Consider the following 12,159-nt stretch of genomic DNA (forward strand, 5'->3'; position numbering starts at 1 on the left):
AGGGAAATATTCTTGGTGTTGGTCTAATTGGCGTAGATCTCACACACTGAGCGCTGTTCTCCCCCATGCTTATCCAGGCATTTAGTCTGTAAAGTAGGATGAAACAAATTAAAAAAAATCCTAATAATGTGTCTTCCTTTCACAGCTTAGATGCCCCTACAAAGGTACTGACCAATGGAGTCCTCGTGGTGAGTACATGGAAGATAATTACATGTATGTTGGGATTTACTCCTTTAAGAGGTTTTCAGTAGCAAAAGAAAAAGAATAGTTGAGAATTCTACTCCTGCTTCCAAATAGTTCCTTTTCTCTCCAGCTTCTGCCTCTCTGCCAGGTTCTGGAGAGGTACTCAAACATGCATTAAAAAAAGTAAAACAATAGAAAACCCCCAGGTGTTGAGAACTTGTAACTGTGAAGTCCTGGTTGCGAAAAACCTCAGTTACTGGAATAGGAATGGTGGTTTTGATTTCGGAACAAGAGAAAATAATCCCATCCAAATTTATTTGAAAGATCAAAATAATCTTTAATGTGTTTTTGGCAGCTTGCAGCTGTATGCCTACACCTAGTATAGTAGGTAGATTAAGCTTCAACAAAGAAGTGAACTAAAATGTCATAATCAGAGCTAGTTTCTTCTTTTCATAGGTTCATCCGTGCTTGTCTCTGCAAGGCACTATCAACAAAGAGGAACAGCAAGGTAGGGCTACCCGCAGGGTTTGTCAGATCTACTTTTCAGCATATTTATTTCTTGGGAGACTTGATTCACTGTCTACACACTGCATTTTTATTTACTGACTACAAAATTTACTTTTTAAGTTAATTTTGCTTTTATTTTTGATACTAAATCATACTGGGTCACTTCCACTGGGTACCAGGCAGGAGAGTATTAGCTTATGTTTTTATAGTCTCAGTTACACTTAACATGTATCTGATTTTCAACATTTATTTGTCTCCTGTAGTCTAAACTTCTTATTCTAATGCATAGGGAGCTGTGAGGTCAAGGTGTCTGTTCCAGGGGCATACCAGAAGCAGTTGTGTATTCCACTGGGACCAGACAGCGAGGATTATGGAACCTCATTTGTCTTTCATGTGGATAAAGAAATTTGTCCAGAACTGCAAGTGGAGCTGGAGCAAACCGTATCTGTCCTACAGGTAAGCATCCATGCTGACTGCTACAAAGTTTACAGCTGACTTTTGAATAAATCCAACCTGAAACCAGTGCCTTTTGTTGCATGAAAATGTCCTTAAACATAAATTTGACAGCCTTAAATTGATCATGAGAAGACCAGGGACTTCTTCAGATGTTCAGAGATGTCAGTATGTTATTCAGGTACTTATGGATGTCAAAAGCTTGCATTGGAAGCAAGTTTCTTGTGGAGTACTATATGGATGTGGTTGATGTTGTAACTGCTCAGATCAGAATTTTCTGGGCTGAATGAATGTATTGTTTTTCTGGCTATGCATTAGGAATGTATGAGCAGAGAGATGTTGTTCACTATCACTGCTTTTTACACACTACTAGGTTTTTTATTTAAAAAAAGGAATAAAAATGTCAGACTTTGCACTGAGTGTTTGATGTTGGGTAAAGAGGTGAACTTGTCTTAGAAGCATACCCTCCCCAACACTTGAAAATCTGTTCAAATTTGGGGTTTAAAACAATCTGAATCTGCACATGCTTGCTACATGAACACATCTTTACTTTCACTGTTGAGACACTCTGTAGCAGGTCTTTCCTATTAGAAACTTGCAGAGAACTTGTCACTTGCAAAGATTTCTTTAGCTTTGTCTGTCACTTCAGTTTCTACGTGTACCCATGCTGTGTGTGTATCCCATAGGAGTAACTGAATATTCACTATGAGGACTACTTCCAGTATGGCCCATAAGATTTTTTGCTTGTGGTAGACAACTATATTAAAGAAACCAAACCACCACCACCAAAGAGAAGCTATTTGAGTGACAGAAATAATCCCAGCAAAGATCTGTCAAGCAGGGAGCAGGATGATCTTGAAAAGTCTTAGACTTTCGGGAAAGGTTTATTTATAATGAACTTAAAGTTTGTTTGCTGTTTTAACATGTGAAAGACAGATCTTTAACTTTTATCTGGCGAGCTCAAATAACATTTTGTTTTTTAATAGGATGGTATGAATGATATTGAAAAGCATACTACAGTTCTGGGATTGGGGACTGTACCAGTTAATTCCCTTCCTATTGGACAAAAAGTTGATAGAATCGTTTCTCTGGGAGAGGTAATGTCAACATTTGGAAATTGTTTTAACATGCTTGGCATAACTTTTCCTCCCCTTTGCCTGCAGGCATTTGAAAAGTTAAGCTTCACATGATTCTTAGGAGTGCTGTTTCCTTGGATATATCGAATGAAACACTGAGATTAGTCAGTGCAATTCTTTTAAGAATGTTTTCATGGTTGGGTCTTGCAGAATAAGTGATGAATAGAGTTCATCACATTCCAAAGCAAAAAGGCTGTTAGGGTGGGAAATTAAAATATCACAGGAGGAGAAAATCAAGAAGCTTGAAGAAGAAATATTTTTTTCCACCCTGCTCTCTGAGTTTATGTTTTTAGTTTCTGTGAAGACTATTGAAAATGTCTGAAATACTGCAACAGAAAGTGTTCTAGAGATGTAGTTTTGTGGGTGAAACTGCTGTTTTGGCTAGTATCAAGTGACCCTGCTGATGTTATAACTTCTAGTTAGTAGTTCCACCTGCATAGTTACTGTCAATTGCAAGATGTGTTCTCTCTTTTCACAGGGACAAAGTTTGGATATGAGTTTTAAAGCTGAAGAAAGGTGAGTGGGAATCTCAAAGACCTCTAAAAATGAGGAAGGGTCTTTATTCTCATAGTGAGGAAGCTGAGTAATTCTCCCCACTGTTCTGGGGAGGTCTGTTGCCTGCATTGTTCTCTTGGGTTAGATTCAGGAATAATACCTGGTTATTTTTCTTCTGAAGGCTGCGGCTCTTCACTGTGCAGATGCTACCTATTGGATTGGTGTCAAGCCTGCTGAAATCTGAACAAATTTTGCGTTCCTAATGTAAAATAGCTGATGGTGTAAATACTGAATAGCTTTGTTAGGTACAGGTCGTTTTGAGAGTATGTGCAGTGCTGTAGGGACATCTCAGTGTGTGAAGAGTTTGAACCATAAAATACAGGAAGTGATAAGGAAAGAAAACACACACAAACCCGAGCAGTTGGCTGGTAAGTTGATAGGATCATTTGGTATATAGTAACTAACTGAAGGTCCTGCTCTACTCTTACATACTCATAGCAAGTTTACTGGCGTTCAGTTGTCCCCTTCTGCCTCTGAAGTTTGGAAACTCTAATTGCACTTCCCCTTATGTCTCCATTCATGTCAATACAGTGATCTCAGTCGTCCTTTGTACAATCTTCTTCACTCACCAAGAATCTTCTCTTCCTTTGTGAAGTTCCTTGAAGCTGAATTGGAATACTGTTTGACACAAATTTTGCATTTTGATACTAAGGGAGAAATGCAACAGGGAGAAGTTTTACTTTTAATTCCAAAATCTGTTGTTACAAAATAGCTGGTTTATAGACATATACTAAAGTTTACATGAAGACTTGGATCCAGTGATTCAGATCAGCACCTAGATTGCGTGTTCATGGAAACTGTTTTTCCCTGTAATTACAAAAGCTCCAAAATTCCAGGTTTTTTTGGTCTTTATTTCTATTTCAGCACTTGGAATCTTGACATACGTCTGGGTTTTGATCTCTGTAAAGAGGAGAGAGAATTTTTGGACAAAAGGAAGAAAATAGTTTCTGAAGCACTGAGGAAGGCTCTTCACTTAAAAGAATTCCCTTCAAAAGATGAGGTATTAGTTGCTCATTTGAGGATACTGTTAAATCTGGTTAGCCTGGTACCTTGCTCTGTGATTTCTGGGTGCTGTTATAAGTATGATTGCCTTTTTTGTTCTTATGTGTATATTGTATGACAGGCAAGTAAATGCGTAGTAACAGATATACATAACAGTAGGTGACTGTCCCTGAGATGACACTGCTATTGTTTATATTTTTATATTTGTATTTCAATTAGAAAGTAGAGAAAGGAGCTCTGAAATGACTTGAAATATAAATAGGAATAGAGATTTTAATCTCTTATAAGGGCAAGTCTTAAATGGGGTTAGTTCTGCAACTTACTGGCAATTCAGAAGTCTGCGGTTGTGACTACTGCCTGCAGGTCCCAGTCGTAGCAGTGGTGGGGTCTGGAGGTGGCATGAGAGCACTGACATCATTCTATGGCAGTCTTGCTGGGCTCCAGCAGCTGGGCCTTTTGGATGCTGCAATATATCTATGTGGGATTTCTGGCTCTACTTGGTAAGTGTTGATTCCAGAAACTTATAAGTGAATATGGTAATGTTGATGTAAAATAAGGCCAAAACTACATTTGTGCCATCTGTAAACAGACAACGCATTCAAATGTTTTATTAGTTTTGACCTGTCAGTTCTAATGGGGATCCTGAAGAATCATAAGAGATTCATTATCACTTCTAATCCATATATCTACTGGCTAAATTTATGAATCTGCTGCTTTTGGGAGCCTGGCAGTTGAATATTGGAACATACTGCCTAAATAAAACTGCCATGTGTTCCCTCAGAGCCCTGACTTCAAAAGTTTTCCCCATTGCCCTGCTGTTGCCAAGATAACTGAGGCGGTGCAAATCACTGGAAACGTGCACAAGGACCACTGTGTCACCACCTTCCAGAATGTTGTATGTGGCTTAATAGAGGAATAGCACTGGTTTGCCCCTTGGTGGATTGGAGCAATGTGCTGAAGTGTTAGGCATGGCTAGAATTTTTCAGTAGCTCAGTTCCTGGATTTTGAGGTGAAATCATCCCTCATAATGAGTACACGTTGTTTTCATTAAATGATTTCACTGAGGAGTTGTGCAACCTGATAGTATAATCCTCCCTTCCAGAGCTTTGTGCGTTAAATTAACTCCTATGTACATAGCATTCTTCCACTAACTTTGTGATCTGGCCTGCCCCTTTTGATTCAGACACACTTGCAAACAAATGTAGGCATCTGTTTATGTGGATAGCCAATAGTCCAAACTAGTTTCTCATTTAATTGGACCTGTGTTCTGTTGCTGTATGGTAGTAGCACTCTTACTGTCTCTCAGGGTTGTTACGGCCTGGAGTTAACTCACATTTATGAACTGGTTCATGTGTGCTAGCGTATGGTGCTTGGAACAACCTACAGAGGTGGATAAGCAATCAGGATGAAGTTGTCCTGAAGGTGTCAGGGATTTCAGCACATTTTAGAGTTCCAAGATCCATTATTATAGTCTCTTTAATGATGTTTTAGCGTATACCTAGACTTCTCAAGCTTTTAATTCAATTGCTGCAGCACTAATCATAGCTACCTAAAACTGATGTTTACATGAGGGTTATTGTTTCTGATGACATTAATACAAGCATTTTCAGGTGTTTATCGACACTGTATCAAGACCCTGACTGGTCGCAGAAAGACCTTCAAGATGCAATCAGGAGAGCCCAGGCTACTGTGTCCAGCAGCAAAGCAGGGGCTTTCTCCCCAGAACGACTGAAATACTATTTCCAGGAGCTGAATGCAATGGAGATTAGTGGACGGAAAGTTTCCTTTACAGATTTGTGGGGCCTTATTGTGGAATATTTCCTACAACAAAAGGTAAAAAAGTTCACATTTGGATGTGTATTGCTGCTTGTTTTCTAGGTGGCCCAGTTGTAGAAGGCCGCCAAATTTGTCAGGCAGAATTTGCCCTTAGTGAAGATGTGTAAGCAACAGCTTCAGATTGAAGTATGGGTACAGAATTTCTCTGACTAAAGTGTGCTTCTCCTTCCTTGCTTGTGACCAGGAAGATCCATCGAAGCTCTCTGATCAGCAAGAAGCAGTGAAATGGGCCCAGAACCCCTATCCTATTTATGCAGCTGTCAATGTGAGACCCAATATTAGCAGTGGTGACTTTGCAGGTATGAACATGGCAAATTTATTTTTTGCTAATATCCATAAATTCCTTTCACCTGTTCAGTTCCCTGGGTAGTGAGTAGCTGGCAACAGAAAATGTGCCTCAAGCAGCAGTTGGTAATACAAGAAGCAACAGGATATTGCTTGGCAGAGTGTTACCATCCTGATCGCAAATGTCTTCATCGTGGCTTTAACAGAGAAATGAGATTCAACTCTGCTGGTTTGTCTAGGCAATGCCTGAAATTTTCAGGAGCTGAGATGGGAGATTCTTAGTACACACAAGGCTATGTCTGAATCAGAGAATTGAAGTCCTTGGTAATTAGGTGACCTACTTTCTTTTATAGTCTCAGATAATCAGTTTGTGTAGGATTCATGTAAAATGATGGATTTGCCACCTCGTAGCATGCATCATTAAAATCGTGGTATTTAGCAGCCTGCATTCTTCCTGGTTATACAACTATGGTAAAGAACGAAGGTGAGTCCTGTTCCAGGTCACTTGAAACTTTAAATATAATGTAAGAAGTGAGGATAGATATAGTGAGACAGGAACACAAGCACTTGTGTTCATCTGTGTACCACTGTGGGACTTTTCTGTTTTGTTCTGGAGGAGTCTCTGTTTATGACAATGAATTTGATTTGTAAGTATTTGTGGAAAGCTTTCAAGCATGAGGGGACACTTTGATGAGCAGACAATGAAGTTTGGCACAGTAGCTCAATTGAGTTTTCAAGGCAGTACTGTAATAGTTTCTGAGAGATGGCAAGTAGTGTGAAGAAGGGCTAAGAAATGTGAATTTCCATTTGTGATGGGAAAGGGAGCCATCAAGATAGTTTTAACTGGAAGTAAAATAGGTTATTTCTGCAGTAACAAAGTCAAGATGGAGCAAGATGTGATATCCTTCCAACCCCCAAAGCCAGAAAGAAAGGAGGTTTGTATTTAGCCAGTGATAGCCTGTTCAAGGCCAGGCTGGACAGAGCCTTGGGCGACATAGTTTAGTGTGTGGTGTCTCTGCTCATGGCAGGGGGGTTGGAACTAGATGATCTTAAGGTCCTTTCCAACCCAAACCATTCTATGATTCTATGTGTAAGATAGAGTTTCACTGACAGTAGCGGCAGGGAGATCCATAGTGAAGGTGAAAAGTGGAGGGGTAACTCCTTCTGTCTGTTTTCTGTGAACAGAAATCAAATGAGTATTTTTACCTATGTTGACTCTGAGATGAGCAAATATCCTGTTGGCTTGTTCTTAGAATGGTGTGAGTTCACTCCCTATGAAGTTGGGTTTCGTAAATACGGGGCTTTTGTCCGAACAGAAGACTTTGACAGTGAGTTCTTCATGGGACGGCTCATCCAGAAACATCCAGAACCTAGGATCTGTTTTCTACAAGGTATGATCTTACAGTAACAAATAAAATGGGGAGATGGAAAGGAGCTACTCTGCTTTTGGGACTCATCAACTTAAACCCATGCATTTTTGTCCCTTCTTAAAGAATTTGAGGAAGGGAAAAATGTCAAATCTTTCTCCAGAGGTTTAGGTGTAGGTTCATAGTTTCACAGTCTGATGTCCTGAGTCTGCAAGACAACTCCATGATGAGCTGCCTGTCAAAAACTTCTGCTTTAGGTCTTCCATTCTCTTGCCATCTTTTCTTTGCTGATAGAAGGGCTTTTCTCTTAGAGAAATTTCTGCATTACATTATTACATCAGAACTTGTCAAGTGATTAACTCAAAGGTTTAAACTGAAACATCACTGTTAGAATAGTAGGGGGTCACGTGAGAGCCCTCTCTCATGGCAAATGGCAGGTGAATTACAGGTCTTTTGGTTACGGTGTGAAAAGCCCTTTGAGTATTAAGTTCTACATTTCTCCCGCAGGAATGTGGGGCAGTGCCTTTGCTGCAAGCCTGGATGATATCTGCCTGAAGGTGGTTGGTATAGGACTGGGCTTTCTAGATTCTTTCAAAGATGTTATCAAAGTTGTAGGTAAGAACATACATTAAAATAGTAGGACTTTTCAAAAGATTCCTAGTTTTGGAATGATCATACAAATAATATGACTGAAAAACATGCTGTGTGTGGTTTTCAAGATGAGCGTAAGGGATGGGTTTGGGCAAATATCTTGTACTGTGTATCATTCCTTCTCACATTTAGCAAAGAGAGTAGTTACAGTTTTTTAGTACACTTTCTTTTCTTCCTTTTTCAATTTTTGTGTCTGATTTTGCCTGTCTGGGAGCTGTCTTAAGCACATGTTCCAGTCTTACTCATGCGAAGAGGAAGACTAGAGGCTGGTCTGCTAAGCAGGAGGTGGAAAATAGGTTTTCAGTTCCCTCCTTGGCCTGATTTTTGTAATCTTGGGTAAGATGGTTGTATGCATTGTTCTCCGTTTGTACAATGCTTCCCTAGCAGTGAAAAGGAAGTGTATTAAAAGCTAAGAGTTGCTCAGGTGCATGTTATAGCTTTATAGCAAGTCATGGGGGCTGAGGATTTTTTTTCTTCTCTGCTTTTGCAGCCCTAGTTTTTTTCCCCCCACATTTGTTGTTGTTACTATAAACGTTACTGTGGGTATATGACTGTTGTCTTATGAGTCAGAAGTGGTTGTCACTTGGTAACAAGGGTTTCTTTGTGGGGGTTTGACATTAATATGGGCAATGAGTTATGAGTAATCCTATTCCCTTTAAACAGGGAAGGTAAATTATCCATCTATAGGATATAGGGTTCATTTAAATTTAATTAAAATGCTCTTTCTTTTTCATTAGAGGACAAATTCGGCCTTAGGACACCTGGTTAAATATTGTAGAGAAAAATCTGACTGAAATGTTGGAGATAGATACATAGGCAAGTATTTTGTATGTGTTCTGCATCCCTCTGTGGCTTCTGCAGATGACTGCCGAAGATTCCATTTCCGTGATCCAACACGACTGAAGACTCGCTTGGTTATACCTGGGGGTCCCTTGTTACAAATCTTAGAGGATTTCTTCAAGTCCCGGGTCACATGTGGAGAAACCTTCAACTTCATGCAGGGATTGTATCTTCATAGGGATTACGTTAACGTCAAGAAATTTGTGGCTTGGAGAGGTAAATGATTCTATGTGTATCTGGGATATCAAATAGTGTGCTAATATTTGGTAACAGTTGATGTTACAGAACATAAATGAGCTTTGTCCCACTGAAGTCAGGGAATTTACTTACACTTCTCACACTGTAGCAAAACATTTGATCCACGATGTATGTTCGCTCATATAAGGCAAGCTCATCATCAGACTTTACAGGTTGGACCCAGAGGAATGTGCGAGTAGGAATATCTTTTTTCTTCTTAGAACCCCAGTGTAAGCTTTGTTTGTTGCTTGTACTGAGAGGTGTTCAATGAGTCGTTATAGTTACTTGTGTTACTTGGAGTGTCTTCTAGGCACTCATCTGGATGCGTTCCCCAACCAGCTGACCCCCATGGAAGAGAGCTTGTATTTAGTGGATGGTGGCTTTTCTATCAACTCTCCCTTTCCTTTGGTACTTCAGCCAGAGAGGGATGTGGATGTTATCTTGTCATTCAATTATTCCTGGGAAGCTCCGTTTGAGGTGAGAGCATTATTACATGAAAATGAAAGCACAGAATCATATTCACAATGGCAGCAGATGAGTTGATGTTGAATACAAACACTAATGAAAGAATGTATTAGAATCTATGCTTTTTACTGTGAATGTCATGAGGAGAAGGAAAGTGACAACTGTAGTAAGATTCAAAGCTTTTCAGAAGCCTAAATAGATTGTTATGTAGAATAAAGAGTATTTGTTTAGCTCATATAATCCTTGTTACTTAGATGTATGCTTCTAATGGAAAAGTGGCTACTGTTTATTTTTCTTCACGCAAACAAATTATTTCCTGTATATACAAGTGTTTCTTTTTAAGTGCAGAAAAGGCGAGTGTATTCAAAGTAACAAAACATAAAAAGTTTCATTTGAAAAATGCTGATGTTTGGTAGCAGTTCTCAGTTCTGCTCTTCATTATTTTATTTATTTGGTTTTTTAAATTGAAGGTCTCTTTCCAGATGATCTTTGAGTTGTTGCTGGTATTGTATCAAAATCATTTTTGTTCTTTGACAACAGGTTTTAGAATTGACTCAGAAATACTGTGAGGAGCGAGAAATTCCTTTTCCAAGAATCCAATGGAGTGAGGAAGATGAAAAGAAGCCAAAAGAGTGTTACGTGTTTGTGGATGATGATAATCCAAAGGCTCCAGTTGTGCTCCATTTCCCACTGGTGAATGACACCTTCCAGGAATACAAAGCTCCAGGTAAGGGAGCTGTACAAGAAAGAGCTATTTTTACAATCCTTTGGGTGTGCTGACAGGGATAATTCAGTGAGCTCAGTGTCTCCCCTTTCTTTCTTGTTAGTATTACTCTGTAATTATTAAATTGTTACTTCACAGTGCTGGGCTTGGATGTGGCTCAAGATTACTGTTCCTATGAAAGCTACAAGCACAAGTGGTTTTAGCAGTTTAATGTTCATCTTTCAAGACTGGTATTTGAATTTAAGTGGCAGGGTGCTAAAAACAGGAGTTACCGTATTTTGAAGGGTATATACTAACCTCCAAGGGTCACTCATAAACTACGGTGTTTAGTGTCTTTTAGTGTAGAACAGCACTTCCGGGAAGAATTTAGTTTAGTATTTCCTATTTTGAGCATGATAATCATGAATGCACTAAACAATTTATCACAATGAAAATGTATTTTAGTCTTGTATTTTGGAGTCTGGTTGAAGTAGAAAGGGCAATAATACTTTAGCTTCAGCTTCCAAGCATTTTGGATCCTGAAGGAGCTGGAATCTCTGAGGAGGAGCTTTGGGGAAAAAGTTAAGGTTCACCAGAGTTGTCTGTGCTATTCTCCTTGCAGAATCCAAGTAAAAGATATAAGGAAGAAGTTCTTTACAGTGAGGGTGGTGAGGCACTGGAATAGGTTGCCCAAGGAAGTTGTGAATGCTCCAACCCTGGAGGTGTTCAAGGCCAGGCTGGACAGAGCCTTGGGCGACATAGTTTAGTGTGTGGTGTCCCTACTCATGGCAGGGGGGTTGGAACTAGATGATCTTAAGGTCCTTTCCAACCCTAACTATTCTATGATTCTATGAAAATGAGCCTACCATAGCTGGCTTGTTTGGGGTTTGTTGGTTTGTTTGGTTTTGTGGGGTTTTCTGTTTGGGGATTTTGTGTGTGTTGTTTTTCTTTGTTTTTATATATTTTACTTATTTATTTATTTATTGCCTTATTGCTGCAGGAGTTAAACGTGAGTCAGAAGAAGAGAAATCCTTTGGTGACTTTGTTATTGAGTCAAAAGATTCTCCTTACCGTACACTAAATTTCACCTTTGAGCCATATGATTTCAACAGGTTGGTGGAAGTGAATCGCTACAATGTTCTGAACAGCAAGGACACTCTCTTCAAAGCCCTAAACTTGGCTCTGCAAAGGAGAAAGTTGAAGAAAGTCATCAATACATCAAATACATGAGCACCTTCCATAGTCAAGGATACAGATGGGCTGCAGTGTATGGTTCAAGACAGAATATACTGAAAACTAATAGCTGGAAACTGTGTTCTTGTGAAGAGAGCAGCACACACGACACTGAAAATTCATTCCAGATAATGGACGCTCTTATGAAAAGCTGAGGGGATGTACAGTACAATGTGGATATTGCTTTGTTGTGTGGAGAAGAGCAGGGAATTGCCTAGCCCAGTACCTCATCTTACCGTGCCCGATGCCAGATGACTGGGGAGGTCTATTCAGACGTTCAAGAATCTGGAGAATGATCTTCCGAACTCCACTGAGTAGAGCACCTCTTTTTGTCAAAGGTGTGGTGGTGTTTGAGGAAACACTGATTTCTTCTTTATCTCATTTGCTCTATCAACCTCACTCCATGAATGTTTACAATTTACTTCATCTGGCAAGGAGGTCCACAGATTGTAACTATGCCCTGAGAGATGAAATGTGTCCTTTTGCTTTCAACTTGCTACTGGCTGATGCCCATGCGCTTTCAAGACTGCACAATCATTAACTGCTTTCCATTTTTGCCATTCATGCTTTCAAAGAGCTCTGTGGTATTTCCTTTATACCTTTCTCAAGGATTACAATGGTTTTTAGACTCCCAGAAGTTTAATATAGAGTACCTTACTTCAGTAACTGTTTGTTCTGAGGAAATAATAGTTCCCCTTTATATATT

At 39.5% G+C, this 12,159-nt stretch overlaps 1 protein-coding gene across 1 annotated transcript in view; it reads left to right on the top strand.

The window, feature by feature from the left end:
- The window catches only part of PLA2G4F (phospholipase A2, group IVF), a 20,884-nt gene extending 9,434 nt beyond the window's left edge, over nt 1-11,450 (top strand). Inside the window, exons 6-20 of the mRNA XM_010018508.1 lie at nt 146-188; nt 640-691; nt 980-1,146; nt 2,130-2,240; nt 2,758-2,795; nt 3,699-3,834; nt 4,200-4,336; nt 5,447-5,669; nt 5,857-5,971; nt 7,211-7,348; nt 7,832-7,939; nt 8,837-9,031; nt 9,363-9,529; nt 10,058-10,244; nt 11,221-11,450. Of these exons, the coding sequence (XP_010016810.1) occupies nt 146-188; nt 640-691; nt 980-1,146; nt 2,130-2,240; nt 2,758-2,795; nt 3,699-3,834; nt 4,200-4,336; nt 5,447-5,669; nt 5,857-5,971; nt 7,211-7,348; nt 7,832-7,939; nt 8,837-9,031; nt 9,363-9,529; nt 10,058-10,244; nt 11,221-11,450 (2,047 nt within the window). The remainder of the gene's footprint in view (nt 1-145; nt 189-639; nt 692-979; nt 1,147-2,129; nt 2,241-2,757; nt 2,796-3,698; nt 3,835-4,199; nt 4,337-5,446; nt 5,670-5,856; nt 5,972-7,210; nt 7,349-7,831; nt 7,940-8,836; nt 9,032-9,362; nt 9,530-10,057; nt 10,245-11,220) is intronic.
- The last annotated feature ends 709 nt before the right edge of the window (nt 11,451-12,159 follow it).

This window comes from Nestor notabilis, unplaced genomic scaffold (assembly GCF_000696875.1).
Source record: "Nestor notabilis isolate BGI_N333 unplaced genomic scaffold, ASM69687v1 scaffold3547, whole genome shotgun sequence".
NCBI classification, from domain to species: domain Eukaryota; kingdom Metazoa; phylum Chordata; class Aves; order Psittaciformes; family Psittacidae; genus Nestor; species Nestor notabilis.